Genomic DNA, 24,848 nt, shown 5'->3' with positions numbered 1-24,848 from the left:
AACGCAGCGTCGCCTCGTCTGGCTAGCAGCCGTTTTCCAGTACGTTGAGCAGAGAAGGCCTTTCCTGACCCAAAGGCTACCTGAGGCCCAAACTATAAGAAAAGAAGAAGAGTTTAGATTTACAGCCCCCTTTTTCTCTCCTGTAAGAAGACTCAAAGGGGCTTGCAATCTCCTCCTTCCCCCACAACAAACACCCTGTGAGGTGGGTGGAATTGAGAGAGCTCCAAAGAACTGTGACTAGCCCAAGGACACCCAGCTGGCGTGTGTTGGAGTGCCCAAGCTAATCTGGTTCACCAGATAAGCCTCCACAGTTCAAGTGGCAGAGCAGGGAATCAAACTCAGTTCCACCTAAGAGGTTCCACCTAAGCATTGGGAAGAACTTCCTGACTGCCAGGGCTGTTTAACCGTAGAAGATGCTGCCTCGGAGGGTGGCGAAGTCTCCTTCTTGGGAGATTTTTAAACGGGCTGCATGGCCGTCTGTCAGGGGTGCTTTGATTGTGTGTTCCTGCATGGCAGGTGGATTGGACTTGATGGCCCTGGTGGTCTCTTGCACCTTTATGGCCTCTTCCGCACATGCAGAATAATGCACTTTCAATCCACTTTCCATGCATACTTTGCAGCTGGATTTTACCACGCAGAATAGCAAATCTACTTTCAAACAATTGCGAAAGTGGATTGGATGTGCGTTATTCTGCACGTGCAGAAGGGGCCTACGATTCTGCAATCCCATTTACCAGCCAAGGCTCAAGCCGAGCACTTTTGGCACGCAAAGACGGCACCTGCCAATCGCAACAGAACAGACAGAGTACTTGCGCCGTGAGCTGGCATACAGAGCAGCTCATTAGCTCAGCCGAGCCTGGTGACGGCCGACCTATGACACGCTTGTCAAATAATTGTTTTCAGGTGCCGGCGATTGCTGGCGTGTCACCCAAAACGTTGCGGTGTGTCGGTGACACACCACAACGTTTCGGGTGACGCGCCGGCATTCGCCAGCCCCCGAAAACAATGATTCTTCCTGTTTTGAGTCTGAATCATTTTTGTAATGATTTGGCGTTTCTTTATATAACACATCGCCCCAGACATAATTGGACTGTGTGTTTTTCAAATAAATGAATATGTAAATAATTGTTTCTCCTTTGTGGAGGGGGCAGGGACACAACAGCAGAGCCACGTTAGGCGTTTTCTGAATTTTCAACACGTTGAGCCTTAAAGGTTCGCCGTCACGGGGCTAATATGATCTTATTGGAGTTCAGAAGCTATGTTGGGTCCACTTTGCTTAATCTTTGGATGGGAAACCAACCACCAGTGTGGCGTAGGGGTTAAGAGCAGGCGCACTCTAATCTGGAGAACCGGGTTTGATTCCCCGCTCTGCCACTTGAGCTGCGGAGGCTGATCTGGGGAACCAGATTAGTTTGTGCACTCCAATACATTCCTGCTGGGTGACTTTGGGCTAGTCACAGAAGGGAAAGGAGCTTGTGAGCCACTTTGAGTCTCCTTGCAGGAGAGAAAGATGGGGTATAAATCCAAACTCCACCTCCTCCTCCTACTCTTCTTCTTCTTTTTCTTCTTCTTCTCCTCCTCCTCCTCCTCCTCCTCCTTCTTTTCTTCTTCTCCTCCTCCTCCTCTTCTTCTCCTTGTTCTTCTCCTTCTCCTCTTCTTCTACTTCTCCTCTTCTTCTTCTTCTCCTCCTCCTCCTCCTTCTTCTCCTCCTTCTTCTCCTTCTCTTCCTCCTCTTCTTCTTCTCCTCCTTCTCCTCCTCCTCCTTCTTCTCCTTCTCCTTCTTCTTCTCCTTAAGAACATAAGAACTAGCCTGCTGGATCAGACCAGAGTCCATCTAGTCCAGCATTCTGCTACTCGCAGTGGCCCACCAGGTGCCTTTGGGAGCTGCTCCTCCTCCTCCTCCTCCTCCTCCTCCTCCTCCTCCTCCTCCTTCTTCTTCTTCTTCTTCTTCTTCTTCTTCTTCTTCTTCTTCTTCTTCTTCATGGAATCTCCATGTACAGAGGCAATATACCCTCTGAAAAACAGACCCAGGGAATAAATATCAAGGCCCAGCTGGTGTCTTCATGCCATATTTTCCGGGAAGTTTCCAGCTAGCAGGTCTTTAGAAGAAGATGCCGGTTTTATGATTCTTTACCTCTCGCAAGCTGCCTGACATATATTTATACTGAGAAGTAGGATATCAATACTTTAAAAAAAATCTTGCAGAACTGGAGGCAGTTTACAATTTCCTAAAAACACCGGATGCAGACGCATGAATGAATGCCCGTCACCTTGTGGTTTCTCAACTTCATAAATGTGACTTCCCAAATTCGGTGGGGCGTAGCTGTCAGAGTGTCAGTTTAAGGTCTGGAAGAGACAGATTCAAATCCCAGATCTGTCCCAGAAACTGAATGGGTGACTTTGGGCTAGTCTAACCCACCCAACCTAACCTACCTCACAGCTTCGTTGTGAGGAGGAGGAAGGAGAGGAGAACGACGTAAGCCACTTTGGGGTCCCTATCCAGGAGAGAGGAGGGGTGTTGTCAATTAGAGCCGGAGTTTTCTTGGCCCATCCCCGACCTGGTGGGACTTTATCAAACGAGAACGGGGTCCTGCGAGACTCACCTCAGTTCTCTGGGCCTCTTCCGCCAGGCCTACAATTTGTTTGGTTGTGGTGGGTTTTCCGGGCTGCGTGGCCGTGGTCTGGTGGATCTTGTTCCTAACGTTTCGCCTGCATCTGTGGCTGGCATCTTCAGAGGTGTATCACAGAGGGAAGTCTGTTACACACTGTGTCCAGTAACAGACTTCTCTCAGTGATACACCTCTGATGATGCCAGCCACAGATGCAGGCGAAACGTTAGGAACAAGAGCTACCAGGCCACGGCCACGCAGCCCGGAAAACCCACAACAACCAGTTGAATCTGGCCATGAAAGCCAGATACAATTTATTTATTTATTTATTGGATTTCTTGTACCACCCACCCCCCCGGAGGGCTCTGGGCAGTGCACAATATATAAGATTAACTAGTATAAAACCCAATTACAAGCATAAAAACAGTTAAAAATTAATAAACACAGTACAAAAATAGATGGCAGGATGGCAAACCAATTTGTATCGCGAGAGTAGACGTGGGGGCACAGCAGCGTCAGATTATACTCAAGTCTGGCCACCAGTTGAAATATAAGGGATGGCAATTCAATGGCTAACTCCAGAGGTGGGATCCAGCAGGTTCTCACAGGTTCCCGAGAGTAGGTTACTAATTGTTTGTGTGTGCCGAGAGGGGGTTACTAATGGGTGATTTTGCCACGTGATTGTTGCCTTAGTTACGCCCCTCCTCTCAGCAGTAGCGCGCAGAACTTGAAGCAGTCTAGCAGGAGGTGCACCGGCGTGCGTGGCAGCCTGCGCCTGCGTGCATTTGTTTCCCGCCCAAGGACCGGCGCAGCGGCTGCGTCCTTGCCACAGCCCCGCCCAGGGATGCCCCACCCCCGGAATGCCCAGCCACGCCCCTATGCGTGCTTTGTAGCCCCATTGGCGCTACATGCAGTTTGAATCCTTAATTCCACCATGGGAACCTGTTACTAAAATTTTTGGATCCCACCACTGGCTAACTCTCTATGGGTCTTTATGGGTCTACGCCACAGCGTTCTGGCAGGAAAAGGCCGAGTGAAAAACAACTAATGTCGGCTCCGGTCCCAGTCGTGCTTCCGAAATGCCCCTGCTGAGGCCACCGTGGAAGCCCCCTCCGGGGAGGATTTACCCCTTTGCCAGGGTAAGTGCCCCAGAGAGGGCAAATCCGTCGCCATTACCCTGCACCATCTCCATAGGCATATTGGGCCCCCTCCCTTGGCCCTTTGCCTCGGTTTTCATCGGTTTCGGTTTTCATCGATTCTTTTCGGACGGATGACCAACGAAAACCGAGGTTCCGCTGTACTGGTTTTAACCTTTAAGGCTGTGAGCGGTCTTAGGGACCGCCTTTCCCCATATTACCCAATCAGCTCCCTCCATTCTTCGGAGGAGAACCTTTTGGTTATCCCTGGCCCAAAAAATATCCGGCTGGCCTCGACAAGGAGCCTATAGTCCTTGTATTTTGTGATCTTTTCCAGCTCTTTGTCCTCTACCCTGCTGTCAACTGGCACAGCAACATCGATGATCCAAACATGTTTCTTCTCTATCACTGTTATGTCTGGGGTGTTGTGTGCCAGGTGTCTGTCTGTCTGTATTCTAAAGTCCCAGAGTATTTTTGCTTCTTCATTTTCTGTGGCCTTCTCTGGCTTGTGCTCGTACCAGGTCTTGCCACAGGGCAGGCCGTACTTTTTGCAAAGGTTCCAGTGCACCATTGCTGCTAGCCTATTGTGACGTTCGAGATAGTCAGTTTGGGCTATTTTCTTACAGCAGCAGATGATGTGCTCCACGGTTTTCATCACACTCTTTTGCAGAGGCGGCACTTTTGGAGTCATTGTTACTAGGACTTTTTTTCGGATTCGATGTGTCTTTATTGCATTTGTCCGTAATGCTTGCTCCTGGGCGAAAGCAAAATCGGAAGGCCTTTCAGTTTTCTTTCTTTAGAGTTCCCCTTCTAGCAGAGCCACTCCCATAAGTTTTGCTTGCTGTCAACCTTTCCCTTCAATTTTCTTAAAAGTACTGCCCATGGAGTGGCTTTGTTTGTATCCACCTCGCTCCTTTCGGTGTTTTAAACTGTTGGGCTCTATACTCTTCTTTTTTGATTCTTTGGCTTTCAGTGCCATCTCAGCCTTGTGGACTTCTTTCAATGCTGGCTCTTGACTTTCTTGGATGTATGCTCTTTTTCAGGCCTCTTTTTTCTCTTTCCCTCTACTGATTGCTTGACCTGGAGCAGTCCTCTTCCTCCTTCTGACCTTGCCAGGTAGAGGTCTGTCTACACCTTCACTTCTTGCTTGGATTGCAGTGCTTTCGATTGATGGTCATAATTTTCCTTGTTTTTCTGTCCAGGATGTCCAATTCGGCTTGTTGTCCAGTTAATTATGCCAGCAGTGGTAGCGTGCACTTCACAGGCACCTGCATGAGTATTAATGCTGCCTTTATTGTATTTCCTCCATTTAACTTTGATTTCGCTTGCTAAAATTTTTCTGACCCTTCTAAGATATTCCTTCCCTAATTAGGCGCCTTTGGACTTCTGCATGCTTGATGGTTCCCTTCTGCTTTGCGAGTATCCCCAAGTATTTGGTGAAGCTTTTCATTCACTGGTAAGCTCTTTATTTCTATGTCATTTGGCATATTCACACCTTCGCATGTTGCAAGTTTACCTTTACTGAGTTCCAAAGTTGCACACTTGTCAAGTCCAAAATCCATTGCAATGTCAGTGCTAAAGACTCTCACTGTGTTCAGTAGTGACTCAATCTCTGCTTTTGATTTTCCATAGAGCTTTAGGTCATTATTATTATTATTATTATTATTATTATTATTATTATTATTATTATTATTATTATTATTATTATTATTATTGATACAAAACAGTTATACACAGCAAACAAGATCAATATGCTGGATTTTGTATTACATCACACGTCGGACACTTCCCTAGCATCTAGGACTGTGTGATGTATCGACGAATAATGCGTGCAGAGCCGAGTAGGGTGGCCTTTTGCAGCTGACATATGGTGATTTTGTCAGCGCCAATTGTTTTTAAGTGCCGTTCAAGATCTGTAGGCACTGCACCCAGTGTGCCGATCACCACTGGGACCACCTTTATTATTATTATTATTATTATTATTATTATTATTATTATTATTATTATTATTATTATTGTAGATTTCACAGCTGCCAGATCTTTAGCTGGTTGTTGGCCTTCATTACAATTCGAGCCTCACCCAGAGGCCTCGGAAGTTGTAATGTATCGGCATAGTATTCATGCGGATCCCAGCAGGGCTGCCTTCTGAATTTGACAGATGTTGATTTTGTCAATTCGAAGATGTTTCAAGTGCTGCCCTAGTGTTTTCGGGATGGCGCCCAGTGTGCCGATTGCCACTGGGACGACCTCAGCTGGTTTGTTGTTGTTGTTGTTGTTGTTGTTGTTGTTGTTGTTGTTGTTGTTGTTGTTGTTTAGATTTATAGGCCGCTTCACCCCCCAAAGGGCTCGAGGCGGCTCACAATACAGCTGTTCCAATAACAGCACATAAAATACATAACTAAAACTTAACCCCATTAAAACAAATTTCCACAGCAGCAGTTTCTTAAAATTTAAATGACAAAGTTAAGAGCAAGCAAAATTAAAGACAGGCGCCTAAAACTCAGAGGCATATCTAGAGAAAATGCAGCCTGGTGCAAAATCAGAGTTTTCCGCCCCCCACCCCCATACGGGCGGTTGCCCTCCCCCACCATGATCAAACAACTTTTTTCGCACCAGGTCTTGAAGTCAGTGTATGGACCCGGGGGGGGGGGAGGAGGGGGTGTGTGGGGCGCCCCCCCACGTGACTAAATGACCACAGTCCGGGGACATTTGGCCCCATATGTCCCGCTGGGCGGTACGCCACTGCCGAAGCCCCTCTGTTCTGCACTGCTAAAACTAAGCTGACACTGTATTGTCAAAGGTTTTCAGGGCCAGAATCAACTGGCTGTTGTGGGTTTTCCGGGTTGCGTGGCCGTGATCTGGTCATTTTTTGCTCCTTGGCGGACAAAACACTAGGGGCAGAAACTACCAGACAGTGGCCACACAGCCTGGAAAACCCACAACAGACACTGTATCCAGGCTTCCGTCTCCCAGTTATACCCCTGATTCCAATTTTAGACCTTAAGCTCCTCAGGGCAGAGATCTGTCCTTATCCAGACAGAAAACGCGGATGGAAGATGACAGCTCCTTCGCCTCTCCTCCCGCCCGCCCACCCGCCGCTCTTACAATTTCTGCCGAAGCAAGAATCCTCGCTCGCTTTTCATTGATTTTGTTGTATAACCGATGCCTTGGTTTTCAGGCAAAGCTGCCTTAAGCGGAGTCTGTTTCGTGCAAGGTGTCCGTGCCGGCCAACAGTGAGAACTGTCCTTGAGGAAAGGTGAATTGGGGCATTTGGCTAGTTGCCAAATCCAGGTTGGGCAATTCCTGGAGATTTGGGACTGGAGGCTGCGAAGGAGTAATTCCCTGTTTCCCCGAATATAAGACATCCCCTAAAAATAAGACATAGTAGAGGTTTTGCTGAAGTGCGAAATATAAGGCATCCCCCGAAAGTAAGACATAGCAAAGTTTTTTGTTTGGAAGCATGCCCGACAAACAGAACACAGAAAAATAAGACATCCCCTGAAAATAAGACATAGGGCATCTTTGGGAGCAAAAATTAATATAAGACACTGTCTTATATTCGGGGAAACACGGTATGATTAGTGGAATACAATGCTGTACGAGCCTGGTGACATAAAATATCTCAGTGGGACACAGTCCTCCCTTCCCAGGTTATTTTCAAGGTATAGTGGAACCTCGGTTTTCATTGCCTTCGGTTTTCATCGATTTTTTCAGTGTCTCGGTTTTCATCGATTTGTCTCGGTTTTCATCGATTTGCTTCGGTTTTCATCGATTTGCAGTCAGGTGCAGGGATTTGCGGAGGAAAATCACCCGGACAAAGCTGTGGCAGGCCGTGTCTGCAACTTGTCTAATGACAGTGTCTTGCCTCATTTCAGACAAATCTTAAAGAGGCGTCAGAAACAGACCTCCTTGGACAGCTTTCTGGTGCGACGTCGGACCACTGGCTCTGAAGCTGGTCCTAGTGTTATTGTTTGCTCATCATCATCATAGTTTATTTACGGTCATTGACCAGCAAGATCCAGAAGAATTAAAACCATAAAATTTACAGATATTACAAATATACAGATTAAAACAGTTAACAAAATGCAGATAATAGGCCTCAGGAACTCAGAACATCAGCTCAAGATAATGAATGGAATGTCAGTCTAATGATAATTAATAATAAGGATTAGCTGGCAGAGCCGGTAGTGCTCTGTCGGGCCTTCCTGATTTTACTTGATATCTGGGCAAACTTGGCAACAGAATACGTTAGATTTTTATTGGTATCTGATAACAGAATTTTAACCTTTTCTTTCTTAGCCAAAGGAGAGTTTGTCTGGTCAAAGGACAGAAGCATCCGACGTATTTCATCATGGTATGAGCATTCAAATATTATATGTTCCGAGTTTTCAACACCTCCTATTTGACAACTGCAAATTCTACCCTCAGTTGGTACTTTGTTATAAGTCCCGTTGGTATAGTTAGACGAAAGGGCGTTGTAACAGAGTAGGCTGTAGGCTCTTCGATAGTTAACGTTAAACAAAGAAGTAAGATAAGGCATTATTGAAAGTTTATTCAGCATTATTTTACTGAAAATTGGGTGTTTAAGTTTATTCAGATCGTGTTTGTTTGTTACTGTTTTCAGCATTAAACACTATGTTTATTCACCCCCAAAAAATGTGGTTTTGGGATGTTTTTTGGAGTGCCTAGAACGGATTAATTGGATTTACATTGATTCCGCTGGAAAAGTTTGCCTCGGTTTTCATCGGTTTCGGTTTTCATCGATTCTTTTCGGACGGATGACCAACGAAAACCGAGGTTCCGCTGTACTGGTTTTAACCTTTAAGGCTGTGAGCGGTCTTAGGGACCGCCTTTCCCCATATTGCCCAATCAGCTCCCTCCATTCTTCGGAGGAGAACCTTTTGGTTATCCCTGGCCCAAAAAATATCCGGCTGGCCTCGACAAGGAGTGGGGCCTATTTTGTCCTGGCCCCCACCTGGTAGAATATGCTCCAGAGCGAGATCAGGGCCCTGCGGGACTTGAGTTGTTTCCACAGGGCCTGTAAGATGGAGCTATTCTGCCGGGTTTTTTCTGGAGGCCAGCCGGGCTACTACTTTCTTTCTTCGCTTCCCGGGGACTCTTTTTCGGAGAACTCTTTCTGGGGGTTTTAAGTCACCATCTTGGTCGTTTTTAAGCTACATCATATTGTATTGTTGTTTATAATGTTTTAGGGCATTTATTGTTGTTTTTATCAAATGTTGTTTTATGCTGTTGTACTGCCGCCCTGAGCCCCTTCTGGGGACAGACAGACAGACAGATGATAGATGATAGATGATAGATATAGACAGGCAGGCAGGCAGGCAGGCAAACAGGTAGACAGCCACTTCTTTAGATGGAAAGGTACATAGGTAGGTAGGTAGGTAGGTAGGTAGGTAGGTAGGTAGGTAGGTAGGTAGGTAGGTAGGTAGGTAGGTAGGTAGGTAGGTAGGTAGGTAGGTAGGTAGGTGGGTGGGTGGATGGATGGATGGATGGATGGATGGATGGATGGATAGATAGAGAGAGAGAGAGAGAGAGAGAGGGATAGATGGAGGGGTGGGTGGGTGGATGGATGGATGGATGGATGGATGGATGGATGGATGGATGGATGGATGGATGGATATGGATGGATGGATGGATGGATGGATGGATGGATGGATGGATGGATGGATGGATGGATGGATGGATGGATGGATGGATGGATGGATATGGATGGATGGATGGATGGATGGATGGATGGATGGATGGATGGATGGATGGATGGATGGATGGATGGATGGATGGATGGATGGATGGATGGATGGATGGATGGATGGATGGATGGATGGATGGATGGATGGATGGATGGATGGATAGATAGATAGATAGATAGATAGATAGATAGATAGATAGATAGATAGATAGATAGAGGAACTTATCTATGTTGTGTAGACCTCAGTGGTAATTTCAGCAATTCTCCAGCACACATGTGGCAGCTGGCAATCCTATGCCAGTTTCTGAAAAGATTCTCTCTGCCACCTTCTGGGCTCTCCCTCTGGCACTAGGCGTGGATAGCTGGCAGGATCTCTTTGGGGCTGTTCGAGGATCCCTCGTGCCCTAGGCCTGGGATCTAGGACAAGCCAGGCCTTGCCCGGGGCTCGCCAGCCCGCATTCCTGGGCTGGCTGCCTCTGAAACCGGTTGGCATGTGCCCACAAGCCCATCAGAAAGCGATCGGAGCAGCCTCTAGCGGCAGACACGCAGCCTGGCACCGGCCTTGCACTGTTTTGGGCCGGCTCTGCCCCTCGGCTGTTGTGCGCCAAACAAAAGGGCAGAGCTTGCAGCTCGCCTTTGCAAAAATCCCGTCGCTTTAGAGCCAGCAAAGCTAAACCGTCCCTCCCAATCTTGCAACGTTGCTTCTCGGGTTTCCTCGCAAGGGCGTTTTTATTTTCCTGTGCACTCGACTAAACCGCGTTTCTTGCTTACCTCGGACCTGGGAGGTGCTGGAATCCGATCCAGCGTCCAAAGCTCAGTAATCCAATTAAGCTTCTGTTCAGCCCAGTGCAGCTGCGATGAACAGGCCACTGTGAAGGGTGAGCATCGCCAGCCCAGGCTATGTCCTTTTTAAATACGCCAGGGAGTAGATTGGGATGCCAACCTCCAGGTGTGAGCTGGAAGTCTCCCAGAAATACAGCTGATATCCAGACTACAGAGATCTGTCACAGAGCCAGCGTGGCATAGTGAATAGCACAGCCCAGGGGTCTTCAAACTATGGCCCTCCAGATGTTCATGGACTACAATTCCCATCTGCCCCTGCCAGAATGGCCAAGTAGCAGGGCTGATGGGAATTATAGTCCATGAACATCTGGAGGGCCATAGTTTGAAGACCCCTGGCATAGCCTTTATTGACATAACAAAAAAACAGGACTAGCATGAATAATATTAAAACAGGCGATAAAGCTCAGGTAAATATAAATTACAAGCTCTGAATTATTTCCACGTGGCCTAGTGGTGAAGAGCAGGTGCGCTCTCATCTGGAGGACCGGGTTTGATTCCCTGCTCTGAGCTGCAGAGGCTTATCTGAGGAACCAGATTAGCTGGTGCACTCCAACACACGCCAGCTAGTCACAGTTCTTCCAAGCTCTTTCAGCCCTACCCACCTCCCAGGGTGTTTGTTGTGTGGGGGGGTGAAGGGAAAGGAGATTGTCAGCCCCTTTGACCTTGGATGAATGACGTTCTGGGGTTGAAGGCCAGTTCGCTGGAGGCCTCTCAGCAATCCATGAATGGAGCCGGGCCTTCGCCTGCTCTTTGTGCCCTGCAGCTGGTACTTCAAGGTATACTGCCTCTAAATTTGGAATCTCCATGGTGAGTCATGAAGGGTGGTTGCTGTCAAAGCCCTGCTGGATCAGATCCAAAGATCCACCTCGCGCTGCGTGCAGTGACCAACCACGTACCCAAGGAAAATTTCCTAAGCATGGCATGATGTATTCAGCCAGTATTTCAGGATAGACTGCCTCTGAATTTCCTTTTACATGTCGAGAGCTAGATGGCTCCTCTTGTATACTGTTAGAGAGTGTAGTTAGTTCCTTCTGTAACATTGTTAGGGAGTGTAAGTTAATTAGTGTAGGTTGAGTAGATGTAGTGTTACTAGATTGACTCTTGCAGCAGTTATGATAGCGTGAAATAGTTTAGTCCTATCAGAGTAGTGTTAATGTATTAATACATTGTTAGACATACTGTTTTAAATGTATTGATTTATTGCAAATGAACTGACTTGTCTATGTACTGATTTCTCATATGCTAATAGATTGTTATTGTTATTATGTTATCGTTAATATTTTGATCTACTGCTGTACTACTATGGTATGGATCAGTGGTGGGATCCAAAAAATTTAGTAACAGGTTCCCATGGTGGTGGGATTCAAACAGTGGCGGAGCGCCAATGGGGCTGGGCGGGGCACGATGGGGGTGTGGCCAGGCATTCCGGGGGCGGGGCATTAATAATTTCTCTGTTACTGTAAAAAACTCTTACTGTAAAAAAAAAGTTCCTCATTTCCAGCTGATATCTTTCTGTCCAAAATTTAAACTCATTATAGCAAGTCCTATCGTCTACTGCCAACAGAAACAACTACTTCTCCTCTAATGGACTGCCTGTCAAATACTGAATACTTTCAAATACTTAATTTTGTTTCTAGAAATCAAAAGAAGGATACTTTCCTTAAACAAGGAACTTTACCATATTTCTAAAACATGTTTTGAAAACAGCCCAACAGGGAGAATTATCCCGTTTTCTACCTTCGCTAACCAGCCACATAGGAAACAACAGGACTTTATGATTTTTGGACCTAATGGAATTTCTAACAGAAAATCAGACCCAATTAGTAACCCCCTCTCAGCACACACAAATAATTAGTAACCCACTCTCGGGAACTGGTGAGAACCTGCTGGATCCTACCTCTGATATGGATTTCATATTGGTGTACTGATATATTGTTCTTCTAGTGCTGCTGTTGCTAAGTCGCCATCTGAATATTTTGATCTTATCTCTAGTTCTTAATGTATTTATTATTGTTATTATTGTTCATTCTATTATAATGTATTGTTTTATTATGTTGTTAGCTGCCCTGAGCCCTTCGGGGATAGGGCAGCGTATAAATTAAAATTGAAATGAAATGAATATGGAGTGTCTGTTGCATGCAGTCACCCACCACGTACCTAAGGAAAATTTCCTAAGCATGTGATGTGTTTAGCTGGTATTTCAAGGTATACTGCCTCTAAATATGCAGTCTTCATTGTGAGTCATGGAGAGTGGTTGTTGTCAAAGCCCTTCTGGATCAGATCCAAAGATCCACCTCACGCTGCATGCAATGACCAACCACATACCCAAGGAAAATTTCCTAAGCATGACAAGATGTATTCAGTGTTCCTTTACTGCTGGATACTCAGAGGTAGACTGCTCCTGAACAATGCTACTATTAGATGGTTTTCTAATTGGTTAAAGGGTGCCCATGAATGGCTCATCTTCATCCTGGAGAGAAGTGACTAGCGGGGTGCCACAGGGTTCTGTACCGGGCCTAGTGCTATTCAATATTTTTATCAACGACTTGGATGATGGAACAGAGGGCTTGTTAATCAAATCTGCCGTTGACGCCAAAATAGGAGGGGTAGCTAACACCCCAGAGGACAGAGTCAGAATTCAAAATGACCTGGGCCGATTAGAGAGCTGGGCCAAAACAAACAAAATGAATTTCAGCAGAAATAAGTATAAGATACTACATTTAGGTAGGGAAAAAATGAAATGCACAGATATAGGATGGGTGACACCTGGCTTGACAACACTACACGCAGAAGGGATCTGGGAGTCTTAGTAGACCACAAACTGAACATGAGTCAGCAGTGTGACGCGGCAGCAAAGAAAGCCAATGCAATTCTGGGCTGTATCAATAGGAGTATAGTGTCAACCGATTATCATAGCAGGTAGTGATGAAAATGTCAGTCATTTAATTTTTCAGAAGTTTGCTTTGAAAACCCTGCTGAGCCCAAACAAGTATGTGATCTGGTCAGTGTCTGAATGGAAAACCTCTTTCGGAGATTCGTGTACGTCACCTTGAGCTCTGCAAAGAATAGCAGGCCATAACCAGTCTGCTTGGCCAACCTCACAGGGTTATTGTGAGAATAAACTGGAGGAGAGGAGAAGGATGTATGATGCTTTGGCAAGAAAGTCAGAGTATAAATGATACAAACAAACAAACAAATTAGATAGTGATTAGACTAGGGCCTGGGTTCAGGTTCTCACTGAACTATCTAGTTTGCTGGGTGGCCTCGGTTGAGTCATTCATTCTTTAGGAGCAGCAGTGGCGTAGGAGGTTAAGAGCTCGTGTATCTAATCTGGAGGAACCGGGTTTGATTCCCAGCTCTGCCACCTGAGCTGTGGAGGCTTATCTGGGGAATTCAGATTAGCCTGTGCACTCCCACACACGCCAGCTGGGTGACCTTGGGCTAGTCACAGCTTCTCGGAGCTCTCTCAGCCCCACCTACCTCACAGGGTGTTTGTTGTGAGGGGGGGGCAAGGAGATTGTAAGCCCCTTTGAGTCTCCTACAAGGAGAGAAAGGGGGATATAAATCCAAACTCCTCCTCCTCCTCCTCCTCCTCCTCCTCCTCCTCTTCTTCTTCTTCTTCTTCTTCTTCTTCTTCTTCTTCTTCTTCTTCTTCTTCTTCTTCTTCTTCTTCTTCTTCTTCTTCTTCTTCTTCTTCTTCTTCTTCTTCTTCTTCTTCTTCTTCTTCTTCTTCTTCTTCTTCTTCTTCTTCTTCTTCTTCTTCTTCTTCTTCTTCTATCTGCCTCTCTCTCCCTCTGCACCTCACCTACCCCAGAAGGGTGAAATACGTATGTTCTAGCTAGCTACAAATGTGATTTTAAAATAACCTAAGTACAGTTTTCGGCAACATGCTATGTAACTTTTGTCGGCTAGACTATGAAACTTCGAGAATGTGGCTCGTTTTGTGGTTTCGTTTCTGCATAGGCCGGGGTCAGGAAACGTTACCACAACTTTGCAAAAATCAGTTTGTTTTATTTACAGCTGTACACAAGTCGAGAGGAAAAACAGTCATCTCAAGAGATTAAAAAAAGAGAGAACATCTTAGGTTGAACGTCGGTGCCTCGAAGGGTTGAGGTCTGGCCCTCTTGGGACCGAACGCTCAATGGTTCCTCAAACGCAGGCGGAAAACGACAGACGAAACGTCACCTCAGACCACTAAGAGCTGGAAAGGTCTGGTCCGTTTCAACTTATTAGCACTCCTTGGGAGACAGAGCGGTTTGATTCAGAGCAGGTCAAATTCTTCTCATTCTTACTTCCGTAATGACGAAGGCGATGCCTAAAAGCCCTTAAAAGACAGACGCTACACACTGGTTGTATCCAAAAAACAACAAACCCTGCTTTGGCTTACAATCTACAATAGAAAAAAGATCACATCGTAGAGGTCAAAAAGGAGGCCTCTAGAAGAAGGCAAGAAGGGGGTGATGACAAACAGAGGTCAAAGGTCGACAAGTCAATTTCCAAACTTAGTTTAAACCAGACCAGTCATGATAACCCTGAGCAGAATTACTCCATTCGAAGACCCTGGGCTTCAATAGAGTGGAGCCCCTTTTCCGCACACGCAGAATAACGCACATTCAATCCACTTTCAGAATTGTTAGAAAGTGGATTTTGCTATTCCGCACAACTGCAAAGTGCATTGAAAGTGGATTGAAAGTGCTTTATTCTGCGTGTGCAGAAGGGGCCTTCGAAGGATGTAATTCTGTTTAGGGACAGTGCTACAAATAAACATAGGCTGATTATACACTGGTGCTCTGCCCCACCGCAAGCGTATAGTTCAGTGGTGGCGAACCTATGGCACGGGTGCCAGAGGTGGAACTCAGAGCCCTATCCGTGGGCACGCGCAAACAGAGTCGCTCCCCTCCCCCACACATCTAGGCTGGCCTGGGCTGCTGGGATCGATTATTAGCATTAAACCTAAGACCTAGTTTTGGGGAAGCAGTGTAGGTAACCCTGTTAAGCGCTATTAAACCCCACTGATTTTCATGTGAAGAACTAAAGCACGATCCTTTACCTGGGAGTAAGCTTGGTTGCTGTCAATGGGGCTTGCTTCTGAGTAAACCCTCCTAGGGTCGTGATTTACCCATTGGAAGAGTTGCCTGGTTGCTTCAAAGCAAAGCCACCGACTACCACCAAGCTTACTCCTGAGTAACGCACGCCTCGGAGCCAACCGTTTTTTCTAAACTAAAACCTCAGTATTAAATTGCCGTGTTGGCACTTTGCAATAAATAAGTGGGTTTTGGGTTGCAATTTGGGTACACGGTCTCAAAAAGGTTCGCCATCACTGGTATAGTTCCTGCGGGGCAGAGATTCTTGCACTGACGCCATTAAAGTTGCGTCGCTGGAGATCCCGGACACCCCGCAGTTTGCAATAGCGGGGAAAAACGTGAGGTTTCTAGCTGCAGGGTTTCCCTCCTTCCAGGAGGCTTCAAAAGGCAAGATCGATGGTTGCCTGTTTTGGTTTCTGAAAGCCCTTTAAAGGGTAATATCAATATTGCTTATATCGATAGTGGGGAGGCTGCTGCTTTCGTGGTTTTTGCATTAGAAGAAGAAGAAGAAGAAGAAGAAGAGGAAGAGGAGGAGGAGGAGGAGGAGGAGGAGTTTGGATTTATATCCCCCCTTTCTCTCCTGCAGGAGACTCAAAGGGGCTTACAATCTCCTTGCCCTTCCCCCCTCACAACAAACACCCTGTGAGGTAGGTGAGGCTGAGAGAGCTCCAAGAAGCTGTGACTAGCCCAAGGGCACCCAGCTGGCGTGCGTTGGGAGTGCACGGGCTAATCTGAATTCCCCAGATAAGCCTCCACAGCTCAGGCGGCAGAGCTGGGAATCAAACCCAGTTCCTCCAGATTAGATACACGAGCTCTTAACCTCCTACGCCACTGCTGCTCCTAAGGGAAATTCTTGCCGTCGATCCCTGAAAGGAGTGTAGGCAAGAGACCTCCCTCCTCTCTCACGGATTGACAGCTAGCTTTTCTCTTAAAATGCAAAAGCTAGAACGCAGCAGCCTCCCCACAATATCGATATAACCAATATCGATATTACCTTTAGAGGGTAATATCGGTCTTTCCTTTTGACTGGAGGCAAGACTGGGATATAAGGACTCAAGGACTCAGGGATCTGGAAGCAGGGGCAGGCGAGACTTTTGGTTGGAGCAGCGTGGGGGCAGGCGATCAGGAGCAGTGTGGCAGACGGAAGGGCAGCTCCTCGTGTTTAAACAGGGAAATGTGAGGAGACTCCACCGCGGAGGGACTGCGGGGCTAGGAGCATCGTGAGAAGTTCTCCTTGCATAATGGATCATAGAAACATAGAGCTGCAGGGGACCGCAAGGATCATCTAATCCACAGGCGTCAAACTCACGCCCCTCCAGATGTTATGGACTACAGTTCCCATCATCCCCTGACAGCATGATCTGTAGTCCGTAACATCTGGAGGGCCGCGAGTTTGACACCTATGATTCTAATGCAACCCCCTGCACAACACAGGAAATTCACAACTAATCCCCACCCCCATTCCTCCAGTGGCCCTTTGCTCTAACTTGCTGCTCTATGGCTCTTTCCACAAAGGGATGCCAGAAGGGTTGCTAGAACAATCAGTGGGACGCAAGCAGAGATTCCTGCAGGGTGAAAGGTCTTCAGAGGCCCCTTCCACACACGCAAAATAATGTGTTTTCAAACCACTTTCACAACTGTTTGCAAGTGGATTTTGCTATTCCGCACAGCTTCAAAGAGCACTGAAAGCAGTTTGAAAGTGCATTATTCTGCACGTGCGGAATGAGCCAGAGAGATGCTTTAAAGAAAGGGATGTTCTTGTATCGCAGTGGTGGCGAACCTTTGGCACTCCAGATGTTATGGACTACAATTCCCATCAGCCCCTACCAGCATGGCCAATTGGCTATGCTGGCAGGGGCTGATGGGAATTGTAGTCCATAACATCTGGAGTGCCAAAGGTTCGCCACCGCTGTTGTATCGTATGCAATAATTTGATATTTGTGTGTCGTCATAGTTTCAGTCTTTTGATCCACATTTCTATTGGATTGATCTAATTTTAAGTGGTTCTTGTGGATTTTCCGGCTGTGTGGCCATGGTCTGGTAGATCTTGTTCCTAACATTTCGCCTGCATCTGTGGCTGGCACCTTCAGAGGTGTATCACAGAGAGGAGTCTGTAACACACTGTGTAACAGACTTCCCTCTGCGATACACCTCTGAAGATGCCAGCCACAGATGCAGATGAAACGTTGGGAACAAGATTTAACGGGCCACGGCCGCACAGCCCGGAAAACCCACAACAACCGGTTGAGTCCGGCCTTGAAAGCCTTCGACAATACATAATTTTCAGTGTTTAATGTTGCGTTTAATATTATTTCTTCAAGCCCTGTGCCATAAAGACATACTGTATATGTTATTAATTTTAATTGTTCCGTTTCTTCATCTTAGCTATGAGTAAAGTCCAGCTAGAGCGACGGGGGCCCCTTCCGCACATGCAGAATAATGCACTTTTAATCCACTTTCAGTGCACTTTGCAGCTGGATTTTACTGTGCGGAAGAGCAACATCCACTTGCAAACAATTGTGAAAGTGGATTGAAAGTGCATTATCCTGCATGTGTGCGCCTGGGTGTAACGGAATTGATGCAGGTTTCAAAGGCCAATGTTTCTGGCATCTCTAGCAGGTGACGCCTACTGTTTCCACCAGCTTAGGTCTGACTAGAACCAGGGGGCATTCATTGAAAATGCTGGGGGGAAGAATTAGGACTAATAAAAGGAAACACTTCTTCACGCAACCTGTGATTGGTGTTTGGAATATGCTGTCACAGGAGGTGGTGATGGCCACTAACCTGGATAGCTTTATGGAGGAGAAGTCGATCTCTGGCTCCCAATCTTGATCCTCCTTGATCTTATATTGCAAATGCCTTAGCAGACCAGGTGCTTGGGAGCAGCAGCAGCAGCAGCAGGCCATTGCTTTCACCTCCTGCAGGTGAGCTCCCAAAGGCACCTGGTGGGCCACTGGGAGTAGCAGAGAGCTGGACTAGATGGACTCTGGTCTGATCCAGCTGGCTTGTTCTTATGTTCTTAAAGGCACCTAGTGGACCACTGCGAGGAGCAGAGTGCTGGTCTAGATGGACTCCGGTCTGATCCAGCTGGCTAGTTCTTATGTTCTTATGTTCAGGTTTCAAAGGCCAATGTTTCGGGCATCTCTAGCAGGTGACGCCTACTGTTTCCACCAGCTTGGGCGTGACTTCCAGAGAAATCCCTGTCACTTCACGCGGCCAGGCAGAATGGCAAGTTATCATGTCTTACCTTGCCCTGGCATGAGATGGGCTGAGCCCAGAACCGAGAGTTGTCGCCTTTTTTGACAAGCCAGGCTCCTGTTATTTTTGCACTGGGGAAATATGCAGTTGTTGACGCTTCCCTGGCACAGAGAGGGCTTGAAAACCGGACCTGTTGGATTCCTGCCTTCTCTGCCACTGTCAAAGTTCTCTTGCATTTTCTTACAATCACATTGGTTTTTTAAAAAAAATTTCAGACAGAAAAAGAATCCTCAATTTTCCATACAGGGGATGGGAAGTGATCTTGATCAAGTTTTTTCTCTGCTATGGAACTTGCTGGGTGATTCAGCCTGTCTGTCTGTCTGTCTGTCTGTCTGTCTGTCTGTCTGTCTGTCTGTCTGTCTGTCTGTCTGTCTGTCTGTCTGTCTGTCTGTCTGTCTGTCTGTCTGAATCTCAATCTCAATCTCAATCACAATCACAATAGACCTTTATTGGCATAAGCTATACAAACGTGAATATAAACTCTCTCTCTCTCTCTCTCTCTCTCTCTCTCAGCCTAGTTTATCTCGCAGGGTTGTTGTGAAGATAAATCTAGGAGGGGGGAACCATGCACTCCTAGGAAAACACGGTGGATAAAAATGTGCCGTACAGATGAAATGAAAAGAACTATCTTTTCTAGTTCTGGTGGGTTTCCTGGGCTGTGTGGCCGTGGTCTGGTGGATCTTGTGCCTAACGTTTCGCCTGCATCTGTGGCTGGCCTCTTCAGAGGTGTATCACGGAGAAACGTCTGTTTCCAGACCACGGCCACACAGCCCAGAAAACCCACCAGAACCAGTTGAATCCGGCCGTGAAAGCCTTCAGCAATATATCTTTTCTAGCTCCACATTCTAATGTGTTTGGGTTTTATCTTTACAGACTGAAAAGTAAATAAGTAGTATTTTTAAAAAGCGTTTACTCAAGGAGATGTGCAGTGCAATATGATTTCAAAGATGAAGAAGAGAAGGAGGAGGAGGAGGAGGAGAAGAAGAAGAAGAAGAAGAATTTGGATTTATATCCCCCCTTTCTCTCCTGTAAGGAGACTCAAAGGGGCTTACAATCTCCTTTCCCTCCCCCCCCCAACAAACACCCTGCGAGGTGGGCGGGACTGAGAGAGCTCAGAAGAACTGTGACTAGCCCAAGATCACCCATCTGGCATGTGTTGGAGTGCACAAGCTAATCTGGTTCACCAGATAAGCCTCCACACCTCAAGTGGCAGCGTGGGGAATCAAACCCAGTCCTCCAGATTAGAGTGCACCTGCTCTTAATGACTACACCATGTGGCTCTCTGGAATGCTTATCGTGAAAGCACTGAGATGATCACCCAAGTCTGAGCACACAGAGCAGGTACATTCTCCCACACCAAATAGCTACAGCCGCCCTGGAATAATCGGGATCAAGGAATCTCTAAGTCAGCAGTTTTGACCTAGAGCAGTGGTAGCGAACCTATGGCACGGGTGCCAGAGGCAGCACTCAGAGCCCTCTCTGCAGGCACGCGCAGAGTGCCCCCCCCCCCACACACATCTAGGCTGGCCTGAAACCGCTGGGCTCGATAATTAGCATTAAACCTAAGACCTAGTTTTGGGGAAGCAGTGTAGGTAACCCTGTTAAACCTCACTGATTTTCATGCGAAGAACTGTTGGGTGAGGAAGGAAGAAACCCTCTTAGGTCGATTCCGCACTTGCATTATCGACCTAAGTTCGAGCTGCGTTCGACCTAAGTGCTCCGCACAGCCACTGGGATCGATGTGGTTTTGTACCAGCTTCGCCCCGTGTAACGGTCAAATTTCCGACTCCAGTTGGGAACTACTACTTTTTCCGGGAACCACGCTCGAACTCAGCTCAATTCCAGTAAAGTGCAGAATCTCTGGTGCCAGGATTCCCTATTCAGCCAATCACAGCTGAGTGTTTCAAGCATGCGTACAGCTGGCCAATCAAAAAACGCCACCTTCGTCCCTCCATTCCTGTGGCAGTTTTTTTTATAATGTGTGGGGATAGACGGAACATGGCCGTAGAACAGTAGCCAATCGGAACGGAGCGGCGAAGAGGCACAGGATGATTCCGCCCTCTGAGCTGGAATCAAGCTGGTTGCAGTGGGGAACAACAATGGCTTCGACCTAGGTTAGTACCCTTCTCAGGGAACTGGGTCGAACCTATTTTACTCGCATGCGGAATTGCCCTTAGACTTCTGGAACAATCTATGCTGAGACTCAGGGAATTTGCATGTCTGAAAGCCACGAAGAACTGGGACTGTGGAGGAACCGAGCGAGATCCACTGAAAAAGCTGGACAGATCCAACCGAATATAAAATACAGAAGGGGGTGGAGAAGGACTTCCATTCCTTCTCAGGCTTTAGGTCGACGGTGCCGTTTCCCTTTTGTCGTGCTCCGTGGCAGGGACGACCATGGGATTCCCTTCCACCCACGTGTCCACGTACTTGTTCACAACGTAAATCGGAAGGTCCACGTCTTTCTCCGCCCCTAGGTGGGCCTTCTCAAGAGCAGGCGTAGGGATCGCTTCATCTTCATCTGGGGGATGGTGGAACGCTATGCAGAGCTGATAGACGGCAGTACCAGCGGCCGAGCCAACCATTGGTGCCACGATCGGAACCCACCACCAATAGTTTCCAGCACTGGAAAGACAGAACAAAACGGGAATGAATGCCAGACGAGTTATCCCGGGCCATGCCAAGAGGCTTTTAAGTGCTTCGGAAGCAGCATAAGCTGCAATTGATTTGTTTTAGCCCTGGAATTTGCAAAAACAGCAATTCCCAGATTTCTGACAGCTGACACAATTGTTTGCAAATCCAGATTAGAGGTCCTAATGCTCAAAGGTTGACTTTTAGAGTGCACGAAAGAGTAAGGATTGCCAGGCCTCGGAGGAAACCGTCCCTGCGTTTTCTGCTGGAGTCATTGCCCCCTGGTTGAAAGGAGGATGACACAGGGATTCATTCAGAAGCACAACAGGCAGCCTCCTCCCAGGATGATTATTGTTATTGTTATTGTTATTGTTATCGTTATCGTTATCGTTATTATTTTATTGATACAAAAACAGTTATACACAGCAAACAAGATCAATATGCTGGATTTTGTATTACATCACACGTCGGACACTTCCCAAGCATCTAGGACTGTGTGATGTATTGACGAATAATGCGTGCAGAGCCGAGTAGGGTGGCCTTTTGCAGCTGCCATATGGTGATTTTGTCAGCGCCGATTGTTTTTAAGTGCTGTCCAAGGTCTTTAGGCACTGCACCCAGTGTGCCGATCACCACTGGGACCACCTTTGCTGGTTTGTGCCAGAGTCTTTGTTCAATTCAATCCTTAAATCCTCGTATCGTGTAAGTTTTTCCAGTTGCTTCTCATCAATTCTGCTGTCACCAGGAATTGCAACATCGACTATCCACACTTTCTTTTTTTCCACAATCGTGAGGTCAGGAGTATTGTGTTCCAAAACTACTACTACTACTACTACTACTACTACTACTACTACTACTACTACTATTGTTGTTGTTGTTGTTGTTGTTGTTGTTGTTGTTAGTATTATTAGTATATTTATTTATTTGTTTGTTTGTTTGTTTGTTTGTTTGTTTATTTGTTTGTTTGCTTATTAAATGTAGTATACCGCCCTATCCCCGAAGGGCTCAGGGTGGTGTACAGATAAAACATCAGCTAAAAACATACATATAATTAAAACAACAGTCATATCTTAAAACATCGCCCACGCCCTTACGAAACCCTCCTAATGCGAAATAATGGGTCCTGATGGTATTAGGGCCCATGGGGGTAAAGAGGAGGGGGCAGGGGCACCCTCAGCGGCCGGTCTCTCCAATGGTCTGGCAGAACAACTCAGTCTTACAGGCCCTGCGGAAATCCCCAAGGTCCCGCAGGGCCCGGACAGCTGGAGGGAGAGTGTTCCACCAGGCTATGAAGGCCCTGGCCCAAGTGGAGGCCAGCCGCATCATTGAGGGGCCAGGGACTTCCAGTAAATTGGCCTCTGCTGAGCGCAGAGGTCAAGTTGGGACATATGGGGTAATGCAGTCCCAATTCTATGGCATTTCTACATCAAAAGGCATTGACTGATTCCGGTGAATCACCCACCCTTCATGGAGGCTGGCTCAGCCAATCCTGCTGCATCTCTTCATCAGCAATGACAGGTTGATTAGGTCACGCAAGATAGAGAAATGCCACCAAATTACTTGTTCCCAACAGAGGCTGATTCGAAGGGGACAAGTTAGGAGCAGGGACTCATTCCAAAGCACAGTGGGCAGACCCCTGTGCACGCGGATACTTGGGGCTTACAGAAATCGATCACTGTTTAATTTGTGTACTTGGTTTGGCACAGAGCGTGAGAATGAAGGGTGTCAAAGCCATCATGAAGAGAGGGCATCTGAGCATGGGCAGAGGGAACTGCTCAAAAACATTTTGTAGTCGTGACCAGACTCAGATATTAGGAGCCTGCATTTCAGCGGAGGAAATTCCTAGGCAAACCTGAACTTGCTGCACCCTTTCCTAGCTAGCACATAATTTGTTCCCAGTCCTTAGCTGCTAAGTTTACAAGCAGCTGAACTCATTTCAGAAAATAGTTGTGTTGGTTGGCAGAAGAGCTAGAATTGAGTCCAGTAGCCCTTTAGAGACCAACATGCGAATGGGATCCGGGCAGTGGTGGGATCCAAAAATTTTAGTAACAGGTTCCCATGGTGGTGGGATTCAAACAGTGGCGTAGCGCCAATGGGCTGGGCGGGGCACGACGGGGGCGTGGCCGGGCATTCCGGGGGCGGGGCATTAATAATTTCTCTGTTACTGTAAAAAACTCTTACTGTTAAAAAAAGTTCCTAATTTCCAGCTGGTATCTTTCTGTCCATAATGTAAACTCATTCTAGCAAGTCCTATCGTCTACTGCCAACAGAAACAACTACTTCTCCTCTAATTGACTGCCTGTCAAATACTTAATACTTTCAAATACTTAATTTTGTTTCTAGAAATCAAAAGAAGGAGACTTTCCTTAAACAAGGAACTTGACCATGTTGCTAAAACATGTTTTTAAAACAGCCCAACAGGGAGAATTATCCCGTTTTCTACCTTCGCTAACCAGCCACATAGGAAACAACAGGACTTTATGATTTTTGGACCTAATGGAATTTCTAACGGAAAAGCAGACCCAATTAGTAACCCCCTCTCGGCACACACAAATAATTAGTAACCCACTCTCGGGAACTGGTGAGAACCTGCTGGATCCCACCTCTGGATCTGGGAGTCTTAGTAGACCACAAACTGAACATGAGTCAGCAGTGTGATGCGGCAGCAAAGAAAGCCAATGTGATTCTGGGTTGTATCAATAGGAGTATAGTGCAGTGGTGGCGAACCTTTGGCACTCCAGATGCTGTGGACTACAATTCCCATCAGCCCCTACCAGCATAGCCAATTGGCCATGCTGGAAGTGGCTGATGGAAATTGTAGTCCATAACATCTGGAGTGCCAAAGGTTCGCCACCACGGGTATAGTGTCTAGATTGAGGAATGTAATTGTACCTCTCTATTCTGGATTGGTTAGACCTCACCTGGAATATTGTGTACAGTTCTGGGCACCGCAATTCAAGAAGGATATTGGCAAGCTGGAACGGGTCCAAGGGAGGGCTACCAAAATGGTGAAAGGTCTGGAATCCATGCTCTACAAGGAGGGACTTAGGGAGCTGGGGATGTTCAGTTTGGTGAAGGTTAAGAGGTGACATGATAGCCATGTTTAGATATTTGAAGGGATGTCATGTTGAAAATGGAGCAAGCTTGTTTTCAAACAGTGGCGTAGCGCCAATGGGGCTGGGCGGGGCACGACGGGGGCGTCCAAAGACTAGGACCAGGAGTCATGGGTTCGAGATGCAGGAAAAGAGATTCCACCAAAACATTAGGGAAAACTTCCCGACAGTCAGGGCTGTTCGACAGTGGAATGCACCGCCTTGAAGTGTGGTGGAGTCTCCTTCTGTGGAGTTTTTAAAGAGAGGCTGGATGGCCATCTGTCAGGAGTGCTTTGATTGTGTCTTCCTTCATGGCAGGGGGCTGGACTTGATGGCCCTTGGCGGGGGGGGGTCTCTTCCAACTTTGTGAGTCTGTGATTCTAACACGATTGTCAAGGTATAAGATTTTGAGAATCAAAGCTCCCTTTGTCAGATACGAGTCAGAACGGAGATCCCCGAGTGCTTAAATCCCAGTCAGAAGGCGGGAA

The 24,848-nt window shown here is 47.0% G+C and overlaps 1 protein-coding gene across 1 annotated transcript in view; it reads right to left on the bottom strand.

Moving 5' to 3' along the window:
• Positions 1-20,982: 20,982 nt before the first annotated feature.
• The window catches only part of AQP10 (aquaporin 10), a 30,683-nt gene continuing 26,817 nt past the window's right edge, over positions 20,983-24,848 (bottom strand). The window contains exon 6 of the mRNA XM_048503454.1: positions 20,983-21,262. Within this exon, the coding sequence (XP_048359411.1) occupies positions 20,983-21,262 (280 nt within the window). The remainder of the gene's footprint in view (positions 21,263-24,848) is intronic.

Source organism: Sphaerodactylus townsendi, linkage group LG01 (assembly GCF_021028975.2).
Source record: "Sphaerodactylus townsendi isolate TG3544 linkage group LG01, MPM_Stown_v2.3, whole genome shotgun sequence".
In the NCBI taxonomy this organism is placed as follows: Eukaryota; Metazoa; Chordata; class Lepidosauria; order Squamata; family Sphaerodactylidae; genus Sphaerodactylus; species Sphaerodactylus townsendi.
Note: the sequence above shows the minus strand (reverse complement) of the source record. Positions and strands in the feature narration are given on the sequence as shown.